A 22,539-nucleotide genomic window follows, 5' to 3' on the forward strand; every position below is an offset into this window, starting at 1 on the left:
GCAAAATCTGTTTCTATGGTGCGTGGGAAGAAGTCACTTTCTTGTCGTCCAAGTGGCTAAAAAAACTAACTAGTGGACAGTAAAAGATGCTAACTCTTTGTTCTACAACTTCCCTTATAACTGTTATGTATGTTGCGATTAGTGATAGATTTCAGAGTTTCTGTGGAGATCCTTTTTCGGAGCCAATAGCACAAAAGCCCAATCCAGCAGGCCGTGCGCCCCTGCCTACACCAAGAGCGCAGGACAACCCGTGACACGCGCTTAGTCTTTCAAAGCATTTCGGTCGTATTAGGTTATGCACCGACGTGAACAGTCACTTGTTGGACGATCGGATTGTGCAACTTATAAGTTCACCTATCCTAACTTGTCTTCTCACGCAATAAGGTGACGTTGTTCCCTCAAATATGGAAATTCCGGTTGCCTGAAGAAAGCTCCTTGGCGTCTTAACCTTCCTGTCACCGAAGAGTGGGAATTTATCCCCAGACCGCCCCGTAATAGGGATTACTAGTAGTACCGTGGTTCGCTGCTGTCTGTCTGGTTGCTCTAATTTCAATCTTCTTCGTTCGGGTGTACCTTGACGACTGAAGCTCTTGTCAGCGTCACTCGTGATCTGGTGACGCCGCGAATTCAGAATGAAAGTTGTCCGTCGAGTCCATACATCGATCGGAAATGGGAACTGTGCACCCCTCAAAAGTTGATCTATGGATTTTTTTCTGCTCAGGGCTTAACAACCAGTTAGAACTTCCGGCACTTGGCTCGTCAGAGCAGTTGGGTGACTAAAAGTAACAGCAGAAGGTAGAAAGTATTGGCAGATCTTTTCGGTCCAGAATGGTTGTGTTATCCCAATGAAAAGATCAACCCACAATGTTCATAAATTAGCATCCCTAGAGTTCCTACAAATGATAATTTTTCCGATTTAGACTTATTCGAACTATGCGAAACTAAGATGACTGTTTTACGAACAACATATGGATTGTTGAATCGCCTTTTCGAGTTTGAGTACGTGAAATTTATTTATTAGCGTATGTGAACGTACAATAATTTTTGTCATTTTTCTAAACATTTAGGCTGGATTCTACTATTTCGAACTGTTGGATACGTACGCAACCGCCTTCAGCGTTGTAGTAATTGGTTTTCTCGAATCCATTGTGATCAGCTACCTGTACGGTAAGTCATGTATTGTATGTTGTCTCCAAAACAGTGCGGCAGATGTGACATAAGCACCCACACTGAGCTAATTATAGCGTTACTACCCCAGAATTTCAGCTAATTGAAACAGAAACTCACAGTAGGTAGAGCATATGGACAAACGATGGGCGACCGTCGTTATCCTCCTTGAGATCCACTTAGGCTACTGTGGTCCGATTCGTCACGTTTTAGCGGTAACGTACACGCGCTTTCAAACTTCTTCAGTATTGACGTGGGATCCAATTGAATCACTTGTTTATGATACTCTCCACTGGAATGCCCTACACAGAAGTTGCCCCACGGTTCACTTGTCGCGAAATTTTGAGTGTCGCATAATATTTTCTTCGAGTAACGCCCTGTCCATAAGATAGCTCGAAACTCTCGAACAGATTACATAACACTTCAAAATATACACCGTGATATCACGAGCATCGTCCAGAATGAAGCATGAGGTGATCTGTATGCAGCGTATTCAGTCGAAGAAAGGTCCAGTTGTGTTTCTCGTTAACCCCGATGTAATTTGAAAATACATATATTTTGCCAGTTGAATGGAATTACGTGTTCACGTAGAACATAAGCATGAAGGGAATCCTGGAAGTACGTCAAGTGATCCACCTCAAAAAGGGCGAAGCTGGTAGTGGGCCGTCGAAGTTTTTCAGCAATTCTATGGAGAGGGCTATGTGAAATAAAACAGCCACTTGATGAGAAACGAATCTTGTCGTCCGTGTCACTACACAATCCTAAAAGTGCTACTTTTTCAAAGAAACGAAAGATGGATGGACCCCCGGAAGATGGCTGGTGTTTGTTCATTGGCAGGCAGATGACGCAACAAGAAAGTGGAATGCTGTAACAATAGGACATCTCAAAAACACAAAACACTGGTTCCGAACCTAGTGCGGACTCTTATTCTATTCAGAGATAGATAACTCTGAGTCACTCAAATTCTCGAACTAACTGGAGCCTCCAGACCAGAATAACTTCCCTTTATCGAAATTAGACCTCGAACAATTCAAACTTCGTGGTAACGTCATCTTGGGTAAATTCACTATCTGTTCATCACCTTTCGGACCTACTAAATGACAGCAATGAATATTACGAATACTTTGGGGTGCACTCCACTTCACCTTTTCAATCGTGATTGTTACTTTCGAGATGCTTTTCTAATCACCGAACAGTCGAGTGCATAAAGGAAACCAGTTTGAGCTGGAATTTGGGGGGATAAGTTAATAATTCGCACTACTATCCAGACGAAAAGTAGTGTGCATTGACTAAATTCCGCAGACCAACCAGGATCAATCAAGGCGTTGGGGAGCAAACAGAACATGACAAGGAACCTGATAACCTGATCAGTACATTTGATTCCATTTCCCCTAAGAAAAAGAAAGAAAGAAATGACAATCCTCTTGCAGTATTCACGTCTCTGACAAGTACTGTTGATAAGACAAACTGAGGACATCTGCAATAAGATTACTTCGGCCCAGTTTGCTTACATCAGTCGCGGGTATTTAGCAGATAAATATTACAGAATCTGCTTAGTTGGAGTTTAGAAAGAAAAAAGTTACTAGTATGCCACACACTGCAGGTTGTGCCACTGAGAGCAGTTCCATAGAGAATGCTTGTTAGAGGATACCAGTTTTCCGTGGATCCTTGATGCTTCTAGTGCATTTTAGGACTTTGGAGAGATCAACCTTAGCTTGGAACGTAGACCACGTTTTGAAGTGCATTTTTGTCAAATTTCTTTCTCAGAGCAAATCGTCGGATCCAATTGTTCGACGCGCAACCAGGATTTCATGTTTTCCTGACAGGCACCCATTGCAAGCTCAATAGAAGTTTCGTGAGCAACCCGAAACAATTACTTGTTATATGTTTTTCTATTTGTTATATTGTCCAGGTATACGCAAAAGTACCGTTTGTGGATGAAATAGTGGTATATGATCATTATCCCACCGCTTGTGGTCTTTGCCAGCATTATTGGGAATCTCATGACCATGAATGGTTAAGTCCTAACCTGTCAACAAATTTGAGCTTATTTGAATGCCGATATACTTGTTAATCCTGGCCTTTTACTGTCATAGTGCAGTTAACAGGGTCAGATGTGCTCTAACCTGACTTGATTAAGGGAGAGGTCCACTTGGTTTGGGGCCGACTGTATGCCAGTTCTGAGTAAATACCGGTCAACCAGGACAAACTGAAGTAATCAATACAAGATGTGGGTCGGGTTACTACCAATAAACACAACTGATATGTATGATGACTTCTGACTAACAGCGTTTGAATCAGGGTGTGGGCAACATGAGACATTAAAGCAGTGTCACGATTTGGCTTTAACAAACTGAATGAAATACTGTTCTCGTTGGATAGAATTTCAAACAGCACGATTCTGGTTTACCTTGGACTTTATTTAGGGTATAAACCACAAAACATTCGTAGTATGTTGCTTAAGGTGAGATGACTTTACTTCCTTTTGATTGATGACTCCCCAGTGGAGGGGAATTTTCATTGAAAAAATCAATTAGTCGGGCTTTCATACTCTCCAAAAGAAAACAAATGTAAAAGCTCTTGAAAAAGGTAGTCCACGACACGCAAAAAATCGAGTTACGGCATCTTATTCCCTTACGCCGAGTTTCAACTTTAACCTTTCCGTAAAATAACGGAATTCACTAGTGAGGTGAAGTTGTCATACAAATTAATGCGACACCAAAACCACGATTCACCATCGTCTTAGGCCTTTTGCTGTAGGAGGTGGTTGTTGGTTATCACTGATGACGTGTGTCTGACGAATTCCCGAGGTGCAGAAGATACTGCGGAGATTTGTAAACAAGAGCCAACGTTACTAAAAAACCGCGGTTGTAACTAGGGTTCTAAAAAGAAAACAGGTCGGGACATTTTCACAATGTGATAGCACAATGTGAACTTCAAACTCTGTCGAGTGAGGGTGTTTCAAAGCTGTTGTATGATCTCTAAGGAGTTTGTACTCATCACTTGGAGATATCGCGCACACTGACCTACTTATTGGTTCGGACGGGAGGTCCACTGAATCACCATCATGTGTAAATATATAGTGCTTCAAATGCTCTCGCTACCCACTCACTGCGGCGTCATGAAAGCACCTAAGTATAGGACAATATTTCTCAATGCATAAAAACTGTTTGATGCTGATTTGCCTTTTAGGAGCCCAACGGCTGTTGGACGACATCGAATGGATGATTGGTCCCATGCGCAAGGTGACTCGTTACTGGTGGATTTTGCTGTGGTGCTTCTTCGTCCCAGTGCTCACGTTTGCAATAATTGTAAGCACGTTCGTTTCCCATGCACAGTCGGCCGAGGAGAAATTGAAGAAATTCCCTGAGTGGGCAATTATCATCGGTTGGACTATTTCGTGTTTGTCTTTCGTGCAATTCCCGATAATGGCCATAGTAGCGGTCGTCAGGCACGGTTGCAATTGGAGAAAGGTATGCTGGACTACGAGTTTATTCACACTGCTACAATAACTTGCAGGCTCTGATTACTAGAGTTACAATGACATATAAATCAGTAGATCTCATGGTAAAAGAATAAATGACTAAGCAGCCTCTCGTACTGTTAGAAGATATGTAGCAAATCAGGGGGCGAGACGGCCCAAGTGGTTAGAGCACGAATTTACTGGCCGGAAGGTCCGTGGTTCGAACCCCACCTCTGCCTCTCGACTTCCCCTGTCTAGGCTTGGGCAACCTGGCAGTATCCCAGTCCTCGTGCTTCCTTTCGGGTAGCATGGCAGTTAGACACAGTTGGGGTGCTACAGCTGGGCGATGTAGCAAATCAAGGTGACCGGGACTTACTTACTGGTCTATCGGTGCAGGCCGACCTTGTTTTCAAAGAGGATTGGAGTATTCCTGAGCTTAACCTGGTTGTACTGCAGTATATCGCCCGGCAAATTTACTGCATGCAAGAGTACACCAAGGAATTGCCAACAGCGAACCAGTCGATAAATAGACATAATTAAACACTGACCGTATCCGTTTTAGAAAAGGTATAAATCTGCATTGCAGCAAAGCACTTTCCGTCAACTCCTTTTTTCACAGCTTTTTCGTCCGGATGATGAGTGGGAAATCGTGGTGCAAACCAGGCGGAAAGAATGCCAATCCAGCTATGAGTTGCCAGTCTCGAACGGAAAACTCGAAAATTGAAAAGGATTGAACCGATTTTACTTCGTAACTGTAATCTCCAATTATCGTATCAAACAATTTAAATGTGCAACCATGTAGCTATCGCTATTAAGAAGTAGAAATTGTGTGCAAATAAATGTTAAATTTATTGTTCATTGGTCCTCATTGTTTTTGATAAAGTTAGAAGAAATTAAGCTTCAATCATCATCATCAATAGAACGGCTTGGAACTCAAAACATCTTATGATCGTCTGCCCCGGAATCTCTAAAACGCCTTGTAGCAATTAGAGGATAGAGAGCAGTAGACACAGCCAAATCAACAAAATAGGCACGTGACAGCTGTTAGCTCATTAAACCCACCAAAACGATTGATATATGAAATAATGTGTGAAACGGTAAAGATGGTTCCATGTGCAGAACAAAAACGCACTGTTAGAATACGGCGGTTCCACGGCTAGCTGTACGGCACCGGAGCTTCACTATTTGAATACTGATGTCATTATGTCGATGATTACATTGGACGTCCGTCCGCTCGGAAGTGGTCACTGTAGTGATGATTTCCCAACAAAATGAACTCTTACGGTAACTTATTTTGTTTTTATGCATACAAGAATGCAGTCATTTATCCCGTCACCGTTAAGTTGATTCAGAATCACAGTCCTGAAAGTCATACCGTGTATGCATTCGTTGCAGTGGTCAATCTGTCCATAAGCCGCAAAGCTGTTCATGAAATACGTGATAAAAACTATTCGCATCAATTGAAGATCCAGACAACCCAAACGCGTCAATGAATATTGTGATAACCCGATCCGGTTTGCAGTATCCATCAAACGGGAACTCAGTAATAGCAGATACAAACATGCGAACGTCCGTTACCAAATTTTTGGTATTTCCCTCACATACATGAAAACCCCCTCCGAGGGGGAAATTAAAAACGGTGGGAATCTTGAAGGCAAAGATTTTCCAGTTTTGGAAAAACGCTGAGAAGCTCAGAAGCACTGGTAAGAACTGTTTTAGGAAGCGGATACGACTAGAAGTTCAACAGTCCTGGTGCAGCCGTCCGGTACTGTGCTTATTAGTCGCTTCCTCGGTGGGAAAACACCAGCTTTGATGAGATATTGCGATACTCCTGGGGAAGCATTGTACTATCCGTGAGCATATTATTAGGTGGAAACTGGTCAGTGTAAATCCCTTGCCATAGCACCATAATTATCCAATCCATTTCTACGGAAATATCCAATTTGTTACGGTCTCCTTTGAGGGCGCAATATGATCCACCAACTAATATCAAAAGGACTCTGTAGATGCTGCCGGACCACTGTGCTTATCAGTTGTCTGAATATACTGAAACAAATGAAGGACGGTCAGTTTGCACGAAGCCACCGTCAATGTGGTGTTCTACGCTCATCGACAAGTGCACGTGCTGGGTTTCCTAATATCTTTACCACAACAGAGTGCGCAGTGCTGTCAAGCGATCACCATGGGAGCCCACCTCCTAACTTTGTAGACGCTTGGGGAGATGGGGTTGAAAAAGCGTGTTGGGGTGGTCTTCGACAGGGGATAATACGGGTGTAGATGACAATCTAAAACATTGCCCTAAAATGCACTAATTAACGTCGGTGAATTGAACTTCGACTAAGATCAGGCTTCAACATCCGAGGCTGACCACCTATTGATGATTACATTAGTGGACGACGTACGGTGATCATCAAGCGGTCCTCAACTTCAGTCGCATCCTCAGTACTGCTAATTTCACCCTCAGAACTGAACCAGCCTCGACTAACGGCAACGGGTTTGTTACCAAATCGCTGTGTGAAGACAAAAAAACTACTCAGCATACTTCATTGGGTCTACATGCACCCAACCTGTAGCCAGCATTTTTGAAAAGCTCATTTTAATTTAAGTTCCTACCTTTGAACCTGATACCATAGAGGTCCATAAGTTAACCACTACGCTGAAAAGCCAAGGGTCACCGTGTTCTGTTTCATCCTTGTTGGGAATCATCAGCTATGTGTGCTGCACAATACCGGAACAATGTCAACCGCAACTACCGGCTGATCTGCGTCAGTTAATTCATAAACGAGCTATAGTTTCGCTTACCCATAACGTTCAGCTAACTTTGCGGTGTGATTTGATTAGTCTCTTAAGTAGTCTCTCAGGAGGCTATTTTAATCTCTGGGATGTCTCCCTCCCTGAATAAACAACTTGCTTTCCAAGTAAAGAGGATTCTTCGAAAACATGGTGTGGATAACCTAACAATCAGAAACCCTAACAACGCAGCTCTAGAATCCACCGCTTACACTCTCATCAGCATCTCCCAGCCCTAGATTCCGAAAAGCAGACAGCTCTAGGTCATGGATTGGTAGGTGTAGGAGAGCATTCGTATACTGAACATGTTATCGGCACACTGGGCCCCATGACTAACATGGAAAAAGTCAAGGGGAAGATAAAAGTCACATTGTACAGACCTAAAACGGATGACTTACAGAACCAACACTAATTTGTTAAGAGTCGAGGGGTGATTGGGTTAAAAATGCATGTAAAAAGATTCAATTAAGAATTTTTATGAACTTCTAGGCTCAGACGATTCCACAAGAACGTCATCGGATAACACGTCGTCTACAACGTCGTCGCACAGACTATTCCAGAAGGAAAGCTCAGCCCTCTGCGACAAGCAATTTATGGGCAACTATGAGAACAGACCTCACCCTAAATTTCATTATACACAGCTTCAATACTCAAATAGTTTGGTGCAATTATTGAGAGCTGTGAGCTTCACCCGGGCCGGGCAATTGCAAAGTTGGTCCATGGATGTAGTAGTTGAAATCTAAATTAAAGGGACAGCCCAACTGTAACAGACTCTTGATAGATACCTGCCCTGCCGCTTGATGGAAGCACAAGGGCTGAGAAACTGACAGGTTGCCCAACCTAGATAGTAGTCGAGATGCCAGGACTGGATTCGAACCAGACTCACTGATCAATAAGTTCGCGCCTAAACCACTGAGCTACCTCGAATTTGTTCGAAGCCTTGATGTTTTTATTATTCAGAAAGGTGGACAGCATGTACAATGATCGGAATGACTCGCAAATATCGCAGACAGGAGCACCAGACGTACAAATGACAGTCGCTCTTGCTCTTGACGTTCAAAATGAGGCAACTTTTAGTAAAGCCACCCTGACACCCAGCCACTGACAAACATGTGCACAGTTGTTTGCCCCTGAAAGAGATGCACGCTCGTGGGAGAATAGAATTACTCACTCTTTTAATCAATTGTATCGCTAGAAGTGGACTGTCCGCAACAGAAGCATTTTCAAGGACCATTAAGAATAAAAGCGGACTAACTAGCGTTCGTAGCAGTGATTTTCGGGATATACTGCGTGATGCGCGACAATAGACGCCTTGAAGCAGTGTATGGGGAGGTGATTGCCTCAGTCTTCGCCTGTGATGGATATCATATGTCCCGAAAAGCTCGACTGTTTGCAAGCAGCCGCGCTGCATCTCCTACTTTCGTGAGGTAGCCGACAAGCATCAGGAATGATCACAGGACGGACAGGAGATTTTGGTGAGGTTCCTTGAGGTTCATCTAAATACAAACTACTATTGGCAAGATACCGAAGGGCAGTAGTGGCTGTTCAGTGTCTGAGTGACACCAGAGAAGTGAAAGATTCACATCCCAAATGCATGAACGAATGGATGCTAGTTTTAACGTGGCTGCAAATGGTTGCTTACTGCTTCCAGTGTATCTGGAATCCATCCGGTTGAATTTACGAAAGAAGTCTTGGTACGCATTTCGAACATGCTCACCACGCGGCTGATCAGCAAGGAATAAATATTGTAGTGTGCAACCGGTGCAAAAGTTCAACCAGTCGCAAAAGGGCAATTGAGACGACCCAATGTCTGTGTGACAACCAAGAGACGGGCAACTTATGTATATCACAATATCTCTGATACATGAACTAGAGACCTGCCGCAATCAATTCAAGAAGTTTACGGTTCTATACTCTCTGTACAGCACATGTGAGGGATAAACATTGTTTGAAGTACGTATAAATCGTGCGTGTGAAATGCAAAGGCCAGAAGTCTGACTGAATTATCGTTTACGCCTGGTGTTCCAGTCCATGTACTTGCGCTGTGCAGCATCGAGCATACATTCAAGGTGACTGGTGACTCGCGGTCGATACGATTGAGGAGCTATCGTACCTCGACTAAGACCACCGTCGGAGTTGTGTGAGGGTAAACTGGAATCAGGCTTTCCAGAAGAAGAATCCAAAGAAGCCGCGAAGTGTACCACCTTCGTCGTACGGAAGCGGGTGAGACTTGTGGCAATGCGTTCTAATTTCTCAACCAACTGTTGATTTGTCACCGGAAAACAGGCCCAGAAATGTCGCAGAAGCTCAGAGGCGCTCGCATAAAGCAGGGCCAACTCACGCAGTTGCTCTGAATTTAGCATGGCGGGACTTCGATCCATATCATTGCCTGTAGATGGAGTAGCACGTGCCTGCCCTGGTGTAGAACTGGGGTTTCGGGTAGGGTGCGAGGCATCAAGCGGAACGCGGCAGCCAACGGTCTCATTGGTCTCAGTTCGATCAGTTCGGGAAGATTTTAGTTCATCGGGTACACCTTTCCCTCCCACAAGGCAACCTCCAGGGGAAACGTCCACAAGGGCCAATTGTGCATCCAATGTTGTTACCACTGGAGCATGCGGTTTCCGTTTAGATTGATACGCTGCTGTTACCGATGTTTGGCACCTTTTCAAACCACGCATCAGCTGAGAGGGAGAGAAAGAAAAAGATGGCTGCTTAGGCGGGTGTACAGTAGATGAATGTTCTGTGATTGACTGATCTATCGACACGGGACCTTCCAGGTAGTCACTGACACCGGCGAGCTCCAGTGGATAATGTGGCTGTGGTGGAGTGTCAGCAAGTTCTGGACCATAGACCCGTTCTTTTAACGATGTTGACATAACTGTGGATGGAGATTCTTGGGAAGCACCCAAGTGTCCCGATGACTCAGCTACACTTGTACTGCAGCTCAAACCACTTGCAATATCACCGGCACCCAGAGATTTTAAAACCAGAAGGGAATGGTTATTGAATCTCCGAAGTAGAAGCTGGTTGGCCGAATAGTTGCTAGACTGCGACGAAGGAGTTTTCGTCCCATCAGCAGCCTTCGGCATATCAGCTGAGTTTAGTGTGTTGGGCGCGGAGGACGTCGACACACATTCAGAGCCATAACCAGATCCTAGGTCATGGTCGGAAAGATTTTCCAGATCTAGACATGCTGAAATCCGATTTCGACGGGAACGGCGTAGTTCGTTTTGAAAATGACGTTCATCCAGATTGGCACACTCAGCAAAAATATCTTCCTTGGGAATCTGTACACGGTCCCTAGAGTTGGATTGCAAAGACAAAGTGCAGATATGTAGCAGGTAATATGAAGCGGGGTCTAATGGCAGATAAAGATCCGTATTCAGCATAACCTTAAGCTGTTTTGGACGCGATCACATGAGAACATGAGTTTGAGTGCAGACTACATTATTAAAAAAGAATGTTTGAGAAAACGGTGTCACTGTTGTAGGATACGTGATGATAGAATGCACGACGTGTATGAATTCTGTGTTCACGTCGCTTCTGATGTGTCTCCATAAACATAAATTGGGTTGAGGAGTCAATGAAGGTGGTATTGGAGTGACGTAATATCATTTGTCCTATAGACCATAGAAATGCACAATTAAACGTCCATTGAGATGCTCACAAGACTCGACAGATGTATGCGCAATAATGTCGAAAGAATGGAACATCCGAAGAGTCTACGCATTCAACTTTCAAAGTTGCACGCAGTTTGATAATGACCCGATGGTTTGTATTTTTCAGCCTCAATAAATAAATAGACCAATCAGCTGTAGCACGCTTTCGGTGCCTAGCTGCCATGCCACACGAGGGCTTGGATACTGCCAGGTTGCCCAAGCCTAGACAGGGGAAGTCGAGTGGCAGAGGTCGGGTTCAAACCATGGACCTTCCGGTCAGTAAATTCGTGCTCTAACCACTTGGTCCATCTCACCCCCAAGACAGTCTCAAGACACGTTTGACACAACGCTACCATATATGGCCATTCAAACTGACAACGTGGTGCACGTTGACATATCCCATCCAACGAAGTACAAGCCAGATGGTGGCATGAAATAAGTAGGCACGGAGGACAGCATTGCCGCGATTGGCTATTGAGCACACGCGGTGGAGGGATATCACTACAACCACGTTCCGTATATTTTAAAATATCAAATGGTGTTTGATGGCTACGCAGGTTCCAGCAAAATAAAAACAATTGGGAAAACAAACTGTGGATTGAGGGATGAAGGATGACAATGTGTAAGGTGATACATGCAACACTCGACGTCCATTGGCTCGGTTCAACGGCAGGGTTAGCCAGGAAGCTCAACTATCCGACCTGTACTGTTTTTAAAGAAGTTCAGACAAGACAGTGCAATTGGCTACATTACCCATTGCATCGTGTTGGTTCCGTAAGAACGTGCAAGCAAACTCTACCCCTATTTGTAATTATGCGCATAGTGTGGGTCGATAGCTTGCCAACAACGACCATGAGCAGTTCTTACAGTTAGCATACTTTAACACCATTAACCTTATCGGAGACGACGAGAACGGCAACCCCCAAAAGGCTCAACAGGGAGAAGTAAAAAGAACGGATCGGACGGTGGCTAAGCATAAGCCTTTTGAGTCATCTACAATCCAAAGACAGAAGTCAGACAATGAACATCAAATGAGGACAAGGATGACACCCACATTAGCTCGAAGTATAGTTTGCTACGCCTTCAACCACGAGCTCATGTACACCAGCCCAGAAGAGCCACAACGACCCGGCGCTAATCAGGTTTTGATAGCCGATTTGGTTAAAGGGCTTAAATGACTTTCCGTTAGTGTCGATAACACGGATATATGACCTACCAAATTTCTACACATCATTTGATGTGAAGACGCTGAAGCAACAACGTAGTAATCATACATAAGGGACCGAGAATCGGAATCAACCAGCTTTGTAACCAAACAGGTTACGGACAACACTGGCAAGAATTACTCAATCTAGGTTATGAGGAGATAGGAAATGGAAGGCAAGGACAGGATTGAAATCGAACTTACCGGTGAAAGTAGTGCGATTGAAAAAATTTGACCCAAAAATCGGCCTCGGACAACTTGTCGGGAACAAGTTCACGATGACGCTGGCGGACGGTGGGATAAGCACGGAAAATCGCATCAATTGTGTCGTGCGTGAGGTTGTACTTTATACCATTAACACCGTCTGCTTCCGGTTTAATATCGCTGAGCAGATTGCTTGGAACTCCTAGAGCCTGTGGTTTGTCTGCAAGGTTGAAGCTTCGAGAAATTTGGCCCGTTGTTGAGGAAGACGTATCTGGAGCAGTCTGAGCATGGTTTGATGTGTTTTGGGTAACGCGTGAATCGGACTTGCGCTGAGATCCAGGAGCGACACCGTCAAAGCTAGAAGACTTCGGTGTAAGGGTAACAAACTCCGGTCTGGTCCAAAATTCTTCGGAGCTAAGAATTCCCGTCACAACGAGTTCCTTGTACAGAGCCAGGATTTCCGGATTGGATTCCAGCAGTCGAAACTTTTCTTTGAGTTCTGAATGGGCCTCAGGAGAGTTGAATAAATAGATGGAACAAGAACCAAGTAAGTCTGACAGCAGAATAGACAGACAGACTGCCAAAGTTATCGGTGTGGATTTAGTTGAGAAATGAGCATCGTAGTTACTAGTCGGAAAGTGTTCCACAAAAAGGTACCCACATAAAAAAACGAAACCACTGTCAGCCCACGTGCAAAATAAAATAAATACGGGGTCTTGTACTGATCCGCGTACCACTCCACTTCACGAATCCTGCTCTGTACCAACACTCATGGGTGACATATTAAAGTAAATAAACATTTCCTAAGACAAGCCATTTCCAACTGAGTTTGCTTCAGTTCGGTATTGAGAAATCTGGTTTGGGAATGGAATTCTTTGAGAGCTAGCCCCTAAGGCCCCACAGAAGACCACAAAAGATAGCAACAATACGTAAACTTCCCTGTCGACAACCACCAGAGGGAAATGACCTTGCACTGGGCTTGTCTGTATTTCGATACCAATCACCCATCTGTTTTTAGGACGACCGTTTGTAAGATACTTGATTACTACAGTTACTACGTCGAGAGGTCGAACGAAAGGGATTGTTATGGACGTAAACAGAGAATCTTATTAGAATTGGTCTTTTGGTTTTATCTTCCTAGAAGTGAGAAATTGCAAACGGGAAGACGTGAACAAACAACATCGATGTTGTCACCACTCGCTTCTTCTCTTTATCCCTATCCGTTATTTTTTGTGGCCTCCTCCTTATCCAGAAAAGTTTATCCTTTTCGGTCCGAAAAGCTATCTCCCCAATTTAATCACCCTAAAGATCTGGAGTCCGCCACGGTCAAATGTCATCTGCGTGAGTACAACGCCCATGTGGTAAATCGGAAGTACGGACTTGGGTACTACTGTTCTACCAGTGATATTTTGGAGTACATTTTACATGCCTGGTTACTCGCCCTTTGGTGAGACCAAATCGACAAGGACGTTTTGAACTCTCTCAATCGAGTGTGGTATGAGTTTTCCAGCCACAGGATCTCTTTACAGCCTGCACTCTGTTCGGCTAAATGGACTGGAAAATTCTAAACGACCTGACTCTACGAGTCCAGCTCGATGGTGGTTTTTTCATATCCAGAACACCAACGCTAAAGAACCGCAGAATTCTGCTTCCTGTCTCAAAATTCTACTATTGATCAGTGCTATATTCGTAACCATCTCTGTTAAATTAATGTATTTTCAAACGATACCGCCGTAAACAAAGCTACTTCTTGCAATAACAAATGATCCACCTCATCTCAATCACGTACTGTGCTTACTTTGTTTTCACGCACGGGTGGAGTTTATCAAACGCAGCTACATTCATTCAGCCGTAGCAACATTTTGGTGTCTAACTGCCGTGCCACCCGAAAAAGGCACGAGGGCTGGGATACTGCCAGGTTGCCCAAGCCCAGACGGGGGAAGTCGAGAGGCCGAGGCGGCGTTCTGGTCAGTAAATTCGCAATCTAACCACTGAGCCATCTCGCTGGCAGCTACGTTCACGCCTTACAAACCTACACATAGCCCCTACCCTTTTGTGTTCCATGTCTAATCACACGTCCCACATTGATCACTGCTCGGTGAGGTTTTTTGTGCTCTCTTCGTGCTTATTACGATAAGTGCGTCTTCGACTACAGATTTGCCCCCAATCCGTAGGCCGTTACGTAACATAAGGACGATCCAAATATAGTGGCGTGAACCATGAAGCGGGCGACCCAGAACGCGGAAGGACATAGGGAAACGTTGTCTAGTAACAAAATAATCGTTCAGCTGTGATATCTTTTGCGTACCTAGCTGCGACCGAAGGAAGCACCAGGTTGCCCAAGCCTAAGCGGATAGCGTTATCTGGGTGCCATGAAGGCGGCTTGTCGTTTAGAAGGCTATAATAGTGTTTGGGTAGAGCCGCTGTGAGTTATCACGAGATGCCGACGTCAGCAGCACCTACGTTGCTAGTTTCTACACATAGTGCCTAACTGAATGAACTGAAGGCTATACAAACGTAACTGAGCAACTTCCAACAGTTTTTGAAGCGGTAGCATTAGCTCGTTATGACAGCAAGTACCGGGGCTTAGTCTGACAACCGTGTATGTATACAGTAGCCCAGATCGCCACAACTGACAGCAGAGGGTAGTGCAGGATAAACGAAAAGGATAAACACAGAAGCACTAAACGATAAAAAAGAAGAGTGGGTTTAATGGGACAGCCACAGGAGATTCAAGTGGCATATTAATGCAAGCTCAAAAATGGATGGGTGGTATGAGCAGCCCTCGTCGAAAACAGTGAACTCAACAGTGAACTCGGATGAGTGTCGTACACCCGTAGGCCTGAAATACGGTAGCGAAGCACCAGTGTTGGATACTGATGTCATGCTGTCGATGACGATTACTATTACGTGGACCTCAGCAGAATGCCTTTCAAGAGATGCGCAGATATACCTAAACGAAAAGGAAGGTCTTCATATTCTCTTCATAACACTTCGAGTGGTGTCCCATTCTTTCCTCGAAACTGGTGGGGTTTCCGAAAGCCACTCCCTTCGGCCTTAAGTTTAGTTCTGTCTTTGATAAATTCACAGAACGCATACCTCACATGGTTGGAAACCTACAAATAGAAACGGCACATAGAAAGTTATGAACCTGGTCCCCAACCCAGAAGACAGCACTTGCCAAAACGACTGGGCTAACTGGTAAGGACTCCCATACTTCGTCGCCAAGCTATGGACTGCTCGGCCCTCGGTGGTCTTCATCAATACAAAGCTAGGCGAAGATGGCTAAACGGGGCCAACGGTCCTTTGGCATATGAAACACATAGCCTAATCATCGTAACCTACAGTGGCACCAGCAGACCTGTAGAAAACCACCTGCCGTACTTCAGCACGTGATCGTGTTCTTACCGGACTCCGGCAACTTTTTGGAAACAAGGACGGTCAAACATAATGTCTTACCCGGGGAGCGCGCGGGATGGCTGTGGTTAGAACGGGATTTACTGACCGAAAGATCGGTGGTCTGAAACCGACCTCTGCATCTCGACTTTCCTAGTCAGGGCTTGGGCAACCTGGTAGTATCCCAGCCCTCGTACTTTCTTTTAGTGGCATGGCAGCTAGACACCGAAAGGGTCTTGCAGCTGAACGACAGTCTTCGAAGGGCTTCCACATGCACCGACCACGTCTCTGATCCTTAAAGTAGAACAAATGAAGTCGCGGCATTGTACATTGAAACCTTAGCAAGCACGCTGTCACGTCGGCGTCACGAATATTGAGGGTTGACAAACCGAGCCTTGACCTTTTCAATTCGGGAAATAAACTTTCGCCAGTCTACAATCACTTACGAAGCTGTCCATATCAGTTTATCTAAAAGCACGAGGTTTGAGCTTAGTCCCATCCAATCTCAGTGCATTTACACTTTACAGATGCAAAGTGTTCACCGAACTTCAAAAAAATTTTTGTCCAAATTAGTTCGCTTCGTTAGAGACGTCAATACCTATGCATCCATGACGGAGGCATATGCAGCCTTTGTAGGAGTCTGGAGTTTAGGAGGAATACCCTTCATCGCCCGAATGCCAGTTTCCGATGGTCGACGAAGTCAAAGGCAGGTCAGTGATGTAAAAATGTGATCAATGCAACCCCGAACAGGAAGGGACCCTTCGGCATTCGGTGCTCGAGGGATCTGCGAATTGTTTTCTACTATTGATCAGTGCTATATTCGTAACCATCTCTGTTAAATTAATGTATTTTCAAACGATACCGCCGTAAACAAAGCTACTTCTTGCAATAACAAATGATCCACCTCATCTCAATCACGTACTGTGCTTACTTTGTTTTCACGCACGGGTGGAGTTTATCAAACGCAGCTACATTCATTCAGCCGTAGCAACATTTTGGTGTCTAACTGCCGTGCCACCCGAAAAAGGCACGAGGGCTGGGATACTGCCAGGTTGCCCAAGCCCAGACGGGGGAAGTCGAGAGGCCGAGGCGGCGTTCTGGTCAGTAAATTCGCAATCTAACCACTGAGCCATCTCGCTGGCAGCTACGTTCACGCCTTACAAACCTACACATAGCCCCTACCCTTTTGTGTTCCATGTCTAATCACACGTCCCACATTGATCACTGCTCGGTGAGGTTTTTTGTGCTCTCTTCGTGCTTATTACGATAAGTGCGTCTTCGACTACAGATTTGCCCCCAATCCGTAGGCCGTTACGTAACATAAGGACGATCCAAATATAGTGGCGTGAACCATGAAGCGGGCGACCCAGAACGCGGAAGGACATAGGGAAACGTTGTCTAGTAACAAAATAATCGTTCAGCTGTGATATCTTTTGCGTACCTAGCTGCGACCGAAGGAAGCACCAGGTTGCCCAAGCCTAAGCGGATAGCGTTATCTGGGTGCCATGAAGGCGGCTTGTCGTTTAGAAGGCTATAATAGTGTTTGGGTAGAGCCGCTGTGAGTTATCACGAGATGCCGACGTCAGCAGCACCTACGTTGCTAGTTTCTACACATAGTGCCTAACTGAATGAACTGAAGGCTATACAAACGTAACTGAGCAACTTCCAACAGTTTTTGAAGCGGTAGCATTAGCTCGTTATGACAGCAAGTACCGGGGCTTAGTCTGACAACCGTGTATGTACACAGTAGTCCAGATCGCCACAACTGACAGCAGAGGGTAGTGCAGGATAAACGAAAAGGATAAACACAGAAGCACTAAACGATAAAAAAGAAGAGTGGGTTTAATGGGACAGCCACAGGAGATTCAAGTGGCATATTAATGCAAGCTCAAAAATGGATGGGTGGTATGAGCAGCCCTCGTCGAAAACAGTGAACTCAACAGTGAACTCGGATGAGTGTCGTACACCCGTAGGCCTGAAATACGGTAGCGAAGCACCAGTGTTGGATACTGATGTCATGCTGTCGATGACGATTACTATTACGTGGACCTCAGCAGAATGCCTTTCAAGAGATGCGCAGATATACCTAAACGAAAAGGAAGGTCTTCATATTCTCTTCATAACACTTCGAGTGGTGTCCCATTCTTTCCTCGAAACTGGTGGGGTTTCCGAAAGCCACTCCCTTCGGCCTTAAGTTTAGTTCTGTCTTTGATAAATTCACAGAACGCATACCTCACATGGTTGGAAACCTACAAATAGAAACGGCACATAGAAAGTTATGAACCTGGTCCCTAACCCAGAAGACAGCACTTGCCAAAACGACTGGGCTAACTGGTAAGGACTCCCATACTTCGTCGCCAAGCTATGGACTGCTCGGCCCTCGGTGGTCTTCATCAATAGAAAGCTAGGCGAAGATGGCTAAACGGGGCCAACGGTCCTTTGGCATATGAAACACATAGCCTAATCATCGTAACCTACAGTGGCACCAGCAGACCTGTAGAAAACCACCTGCCGTACTTCAGCACGTGATCGTGTTCTTACCGGACTCCGGCAACTTTTTGGAAACAAGGACGGTCAAACATAATGTCTTACCCGGGGAGCGCGCGGGATGGCTGTGGTTAGAACGGGATTTACTGACCGAAAGATCGGTGGTCTGAAACCGACCTCTGCATCTCGACTTTCCTAGTCAGGGCTTGGGCAACCTGGTAGTATCCCAGCCCTCGTACTTTCTTTTAGTGGCATGGCAGCTAGACACCGAAAGGGTCTTGCAGCTGAACGACAGTCTTCGAAGGGCTTCCACATGCACCGACCACGTCTCTGATCCTTAAAGTAGAACAAATGAAGTCGCGGCATTGTACATTGAAACCTTAGCAAGCACGCTGTCACGTCGGCGTCACGAATATTGAGGGTTGACAAACCGAGCCTTGACCTTTTCAATTCGGGAAATAAACTTTCGCCAGTCTACAATCACTTACGAAGCTGTCCATATCAGTTTATCTAAAAGCACGAGGTTTGAGCTTAGTCCCATCCAATCTCAGTGCATTTTTACAGTACAGATGCAAAGTGTTCACCGAACTTCAAAAAAATTTTTGTCCAAATTAGTTCGCTTCGTTAGAGACGTCAATACCTATCATGACGGAGCGGAGGCATATGCAGCCTTTGTAGGAGTCTGGAGTTTAGGAGGAATACCCTTCATCGCCCGAATGCCAGTTTCCGATGGTCGACGAAGTCAAAGGCAGGTCAGTGATGTAAAAATGTGATCAATGCAACCCCGAACAGGAAGGGACCCTTCGGCATTCGGTGCTCGAGGGATCTGCGAATTGTTCTTATGGTTTCCCTGGTTCAATCAGAGCAGTTGATGGGGACACTGTACCACATAGCATCCAAAACACTGAGACATCATCATCAAGGTAAAGCCTCATGGCACTGAAATCGCCGGATTTCGAGATGAGCGCCTATCTACTGTATTTTTCGACTTACTTTGTCTTTAAATTTCGGAAGTAGACCTTGGAGCATTTCTTTAACACTGTTCCTCATCTCCAACTGCTTTTGTCTTCCGGCTGGGTCAGCAAATTGAAAGGTGAACGATTCCCCATTGTGCATTAGAAGCTGAAGTTGCACCTTCTCCTTTTGATCAGGGCTGATACGCTGAACTCTGATATCTTCAAACGCAGCACTGATCTTGAAGCTGTCCGATGTCTGGTTGCGCCAAGCGACTCGGCCCGAATTGACGTATAGGGTTCCATCGACTTTTTTGTAGCGTACGTGCTTGACCATCAGAAGAACGTCCTCCTTTTGCTTCGACATAGCTGTAACTGAACACCGAAAACGTCTCAACAGCTAGCTATGCTAAAAATACGTAAACCGAGACCCCAAACGTAGTCGGTACTATCAAGGCCAACGAAGGTCAGATCAATACAGACAAGCTCATTTCACTAGATCAAGACGTCGGATTTACGAATCCAGAGTACTGGTTGTTTCAGAGGATCGCGGCTTTTGCCTACGCTTTCAGGGTTGGTTGTGTTCTTGTAGTGCAGTGGTTTCCATTCACCTGAAAGGCATAAGCGAATAAAAGGAGGTGACACCCTCTGCAAGGGCCAGTATTCATGGACTCACGGATCGATACACATGATCGAGGCTTTTGCCCAAGTTCCCGGGTCGTTTTTGTTCTTGTCGTTCAGCGGCTGTCATTCACCTGAAAGGCACAAGTTAAAAAAACGTGTAGTACTGCTCTTTATGTTCTCAGCGCGGGGCAGTATGCTTGCCAGCGCGAGGATCCGCATAAATAAATGTCTAGTAGTGCTTTCAACTGGGTTCTAGAAGGAGCGTGGACAACCGTCAGAGGAAAAACGCCGTTGAAGATGGCGTTCTGTAAACAATTTTCTACAAAGTTGTTGCCACTGAAGTGCTTCCTCCATTTTGTAGATATTGCCCACGTCTGTCAGCCAACTGACTCAGCGATATTTCGAGAGTCTAACTTGTATCTTCCTCTCATTCCATGACGTCAATAGTTCAATGAAAACTGCGCAGAAAGAAGGCCCTACGTTTCTAAGCAGGCACCTCGACCTGACCACATGCATGACCACATACCTGACCACATACTTATTCGGGCGGATATAAATAGCAAAACGTAATTGCGGGATTAGCACCTCCGAAAATTGAGCATTCACAAGGGAAATGCAGTTTCCTGAAAGTTCAGCAAATTGCTACAGCTACAGAACTATTCGCAAGTTCCCTCCATTGTAAGTTATTTACCTTTCTCCGCAATGCGCGATGTCTTAATGCAACTGGTAACGTATTAAGAGCCGGTGGTGTTTGCTAACTTCACAAGATCGCTCGTTTAAACAAACCATCCATGTAGATAATTTGCAGAATAATTTATTTGGCATAGGCTTTCTACCCGAAGAAGTGGCAATCCTGAAAATACCGTAGCTTTCGGGAAATCAGTTCCATTGTGGGAATACTGAGTGGTCTTTGAAACTGGTTTCTTTGAATACATGACCAATTCAGTATGTAGTGCATTGCGCTACGTCCGGGTCCAGCAAGTTTATGCATCACCCGCAAACTCATTCCTCCATGGTGCTTTCATTTTGAAGGTCATCGATCAGCGTAAAATAAATGTAGTACACTCACGTAACGGTTTTTCTTATTTTAAGTGTCCTCAGAATTATGAACCTGGTTCGGCAGAGCGAAAACGGGCAGTATCGTTTCAGATGGTATGAATTATCTTCTTATGTCTGTTCACTCATTAGAGGGGCCAGTGTATGCGAGCACTAACAAGGTCGTAATATTTTAGTGGCCTTTCCATCTCTGAGACGCAACAATGCTTAAACACTTCAATTTGCATAGAACCTGTTGTACTCATAGGTTTGATTGACGCCGCGGATTGCAGAAGTTTCACTGATTTGCCAAGTCCTGCGTATGTGTTCCCTTACCCTTTTCTTTCACTTTTATACTACTGAAAGCGTAAGGCGCGTATTTTTACGGGCTTTTGGAATACAGGTGCACCATGGCGGATAATGAGAGGGTAAATGGAAGCTTGGATCGGTTTTTCTCATTTCCCTCCGGATAATTTTTGGGGAAACCAAGGGAGGACACTTTTGGGCCACGTGCTTCCACCTTCCAAATAAAACGACTCGTTGGTAAACGGTCAGCATAAATTTCTGCTGACACGCTCGAATGGCTGCCGTGAGATGGATTTTGATTTAAAATACATATATTCGTGGGGTAGCCTGAGGGTTTTGTGTGAAGCTGATGGCTGACCTCGATGTGCAAGGGGTTGCCACCTTCGTCTTGATTGGGTCGCACCATCTCAAGTCCACTTCACCATCCAAAAATAGCGCACACGTTCTTCTCTCTTGCACCCTAGAGCGATTATATGCATAAAATGCGAATAGCTTATTAGTTCCCGATTACCAGCATTCATAGCTAGCGCCCAATAGCAATTTTTCCATGCGCCATTCGTTTTCTGGAGTTGAAACAGTAACTTGGCGACAGGTGACTTTTTTTGCCTTTCTGTTAAAATAACGTAATAGATCTGTTAAGCTACGGCTCTTATCCATTATCTGGAAGCTGTTACCTGGCCACTTTTTACATGTCTGCTTCACTGTTCACAATAATCCCCCCTTTTGCACAACATAGACCCTATGTGAGGATTCTTTTAGTAAGCTAAAAAATACCGCGCGTTTCAACTGGCCCATCGGCTAGCCTTCCTGCTAGCTACCTCAACGACAAATTCGTTACCTTCTCAACACTACACAATTACTTTAGCCCAGCTAGCAATTGTTTTCCGGGTCAGCAAACACATCCACCCTTTTCTGGGTTCACTTAGCTTGCTGTCATCGGTTTTCAGCCTTTTCCCATTGACAGCGTTTTAGCTGATGCCTCCTAGCACTCACCAGACGCTACTGCTCTCGCCATATTCCATGGTCATTCTCCTCTTCACAAGCTTCAAAATTCAACCGCAGTTGCCGAAAAGCCCCATACAACTGCTATTTGTTCAGTTTTGCTGGTCCCCGGTCTACATTCACACGGTCCTCCAACGGAAGGGAAATTGTCCGTGGCTCTGCATCGGCCCGACTCCATCTGATCAGTCTCCTGACTTAACCCATATTCAGCTGCCATTGAAATGCGTATTTCCTCTCCGATTGCGGCAT

General features: G+C 45.1%; 2 protein-coding genes across 2 annotated transcripts in view; one reads left to right on the plus strand and one right to left on the minus strand.

Moving 5' to 3' along the window:
• Positions 1 to 5,489, plus strand: part of T265_06497 (hypothetical protein) — a gene marked incomplete at both ends in the record, with an annotated part of 46,762 nt that extends 41,273 nt beyond the window's left edge. Inside the window, 3 exons of the mRNA XM_009171771.1 lie at positions 1,068 to 1,167; positions 4,360 to 4,640; positions 5,250 to 5,489. Of these exons, the coding sequence (XP_009170035.1) occupies positions 1,068 to 1,167; positions 4,360 to 4,640; positions 5,250 to 5,354 (486 nt within the window). The remainder of the gene's footprint in view (positions 1 to 1,067; positions 1,168 to 4,359; positions 4,641 to 5,249) is intronic.
• T265_06498 (hypothetical protein) lies at positions 600 to 19,740 on the minus strand (the record flags this gene model as incomplete). The annotated part of the gene is made up of 5 exons (XM_009171772.1): positions 600 to 776; positions 2,357 to 2,558; positions 9,458 to 10,720; positions 12,488 to 12,996; positions 19,364 to 19,740. The coding sequence occupies 5 exons, from the start codon at positions 19,688 to 19,690 to the stop codon at positions 600 to 602; spliced, it is 2,478 nt and encodes an 825-aa protein (XP_009170036.1).
• Positions 19,741 to 22,539: the final 2,799 nt, after the last annotated feature.

Source organism: Opisthorchis viverrini (genome assembly GCF_000715545.1).
Source record: "Opisthorchis viverrini unplaced genomic scaffold opera_v5_133, whole genome shotgun sequence".
NCBI classification, from domain to species: Eukaryota; Metazoa; Platyhelminthes; class Trematoda; order Opisthorchiida; family Opisthorchiidae; genus Opisthorchis; species Opisthorchis viverrini.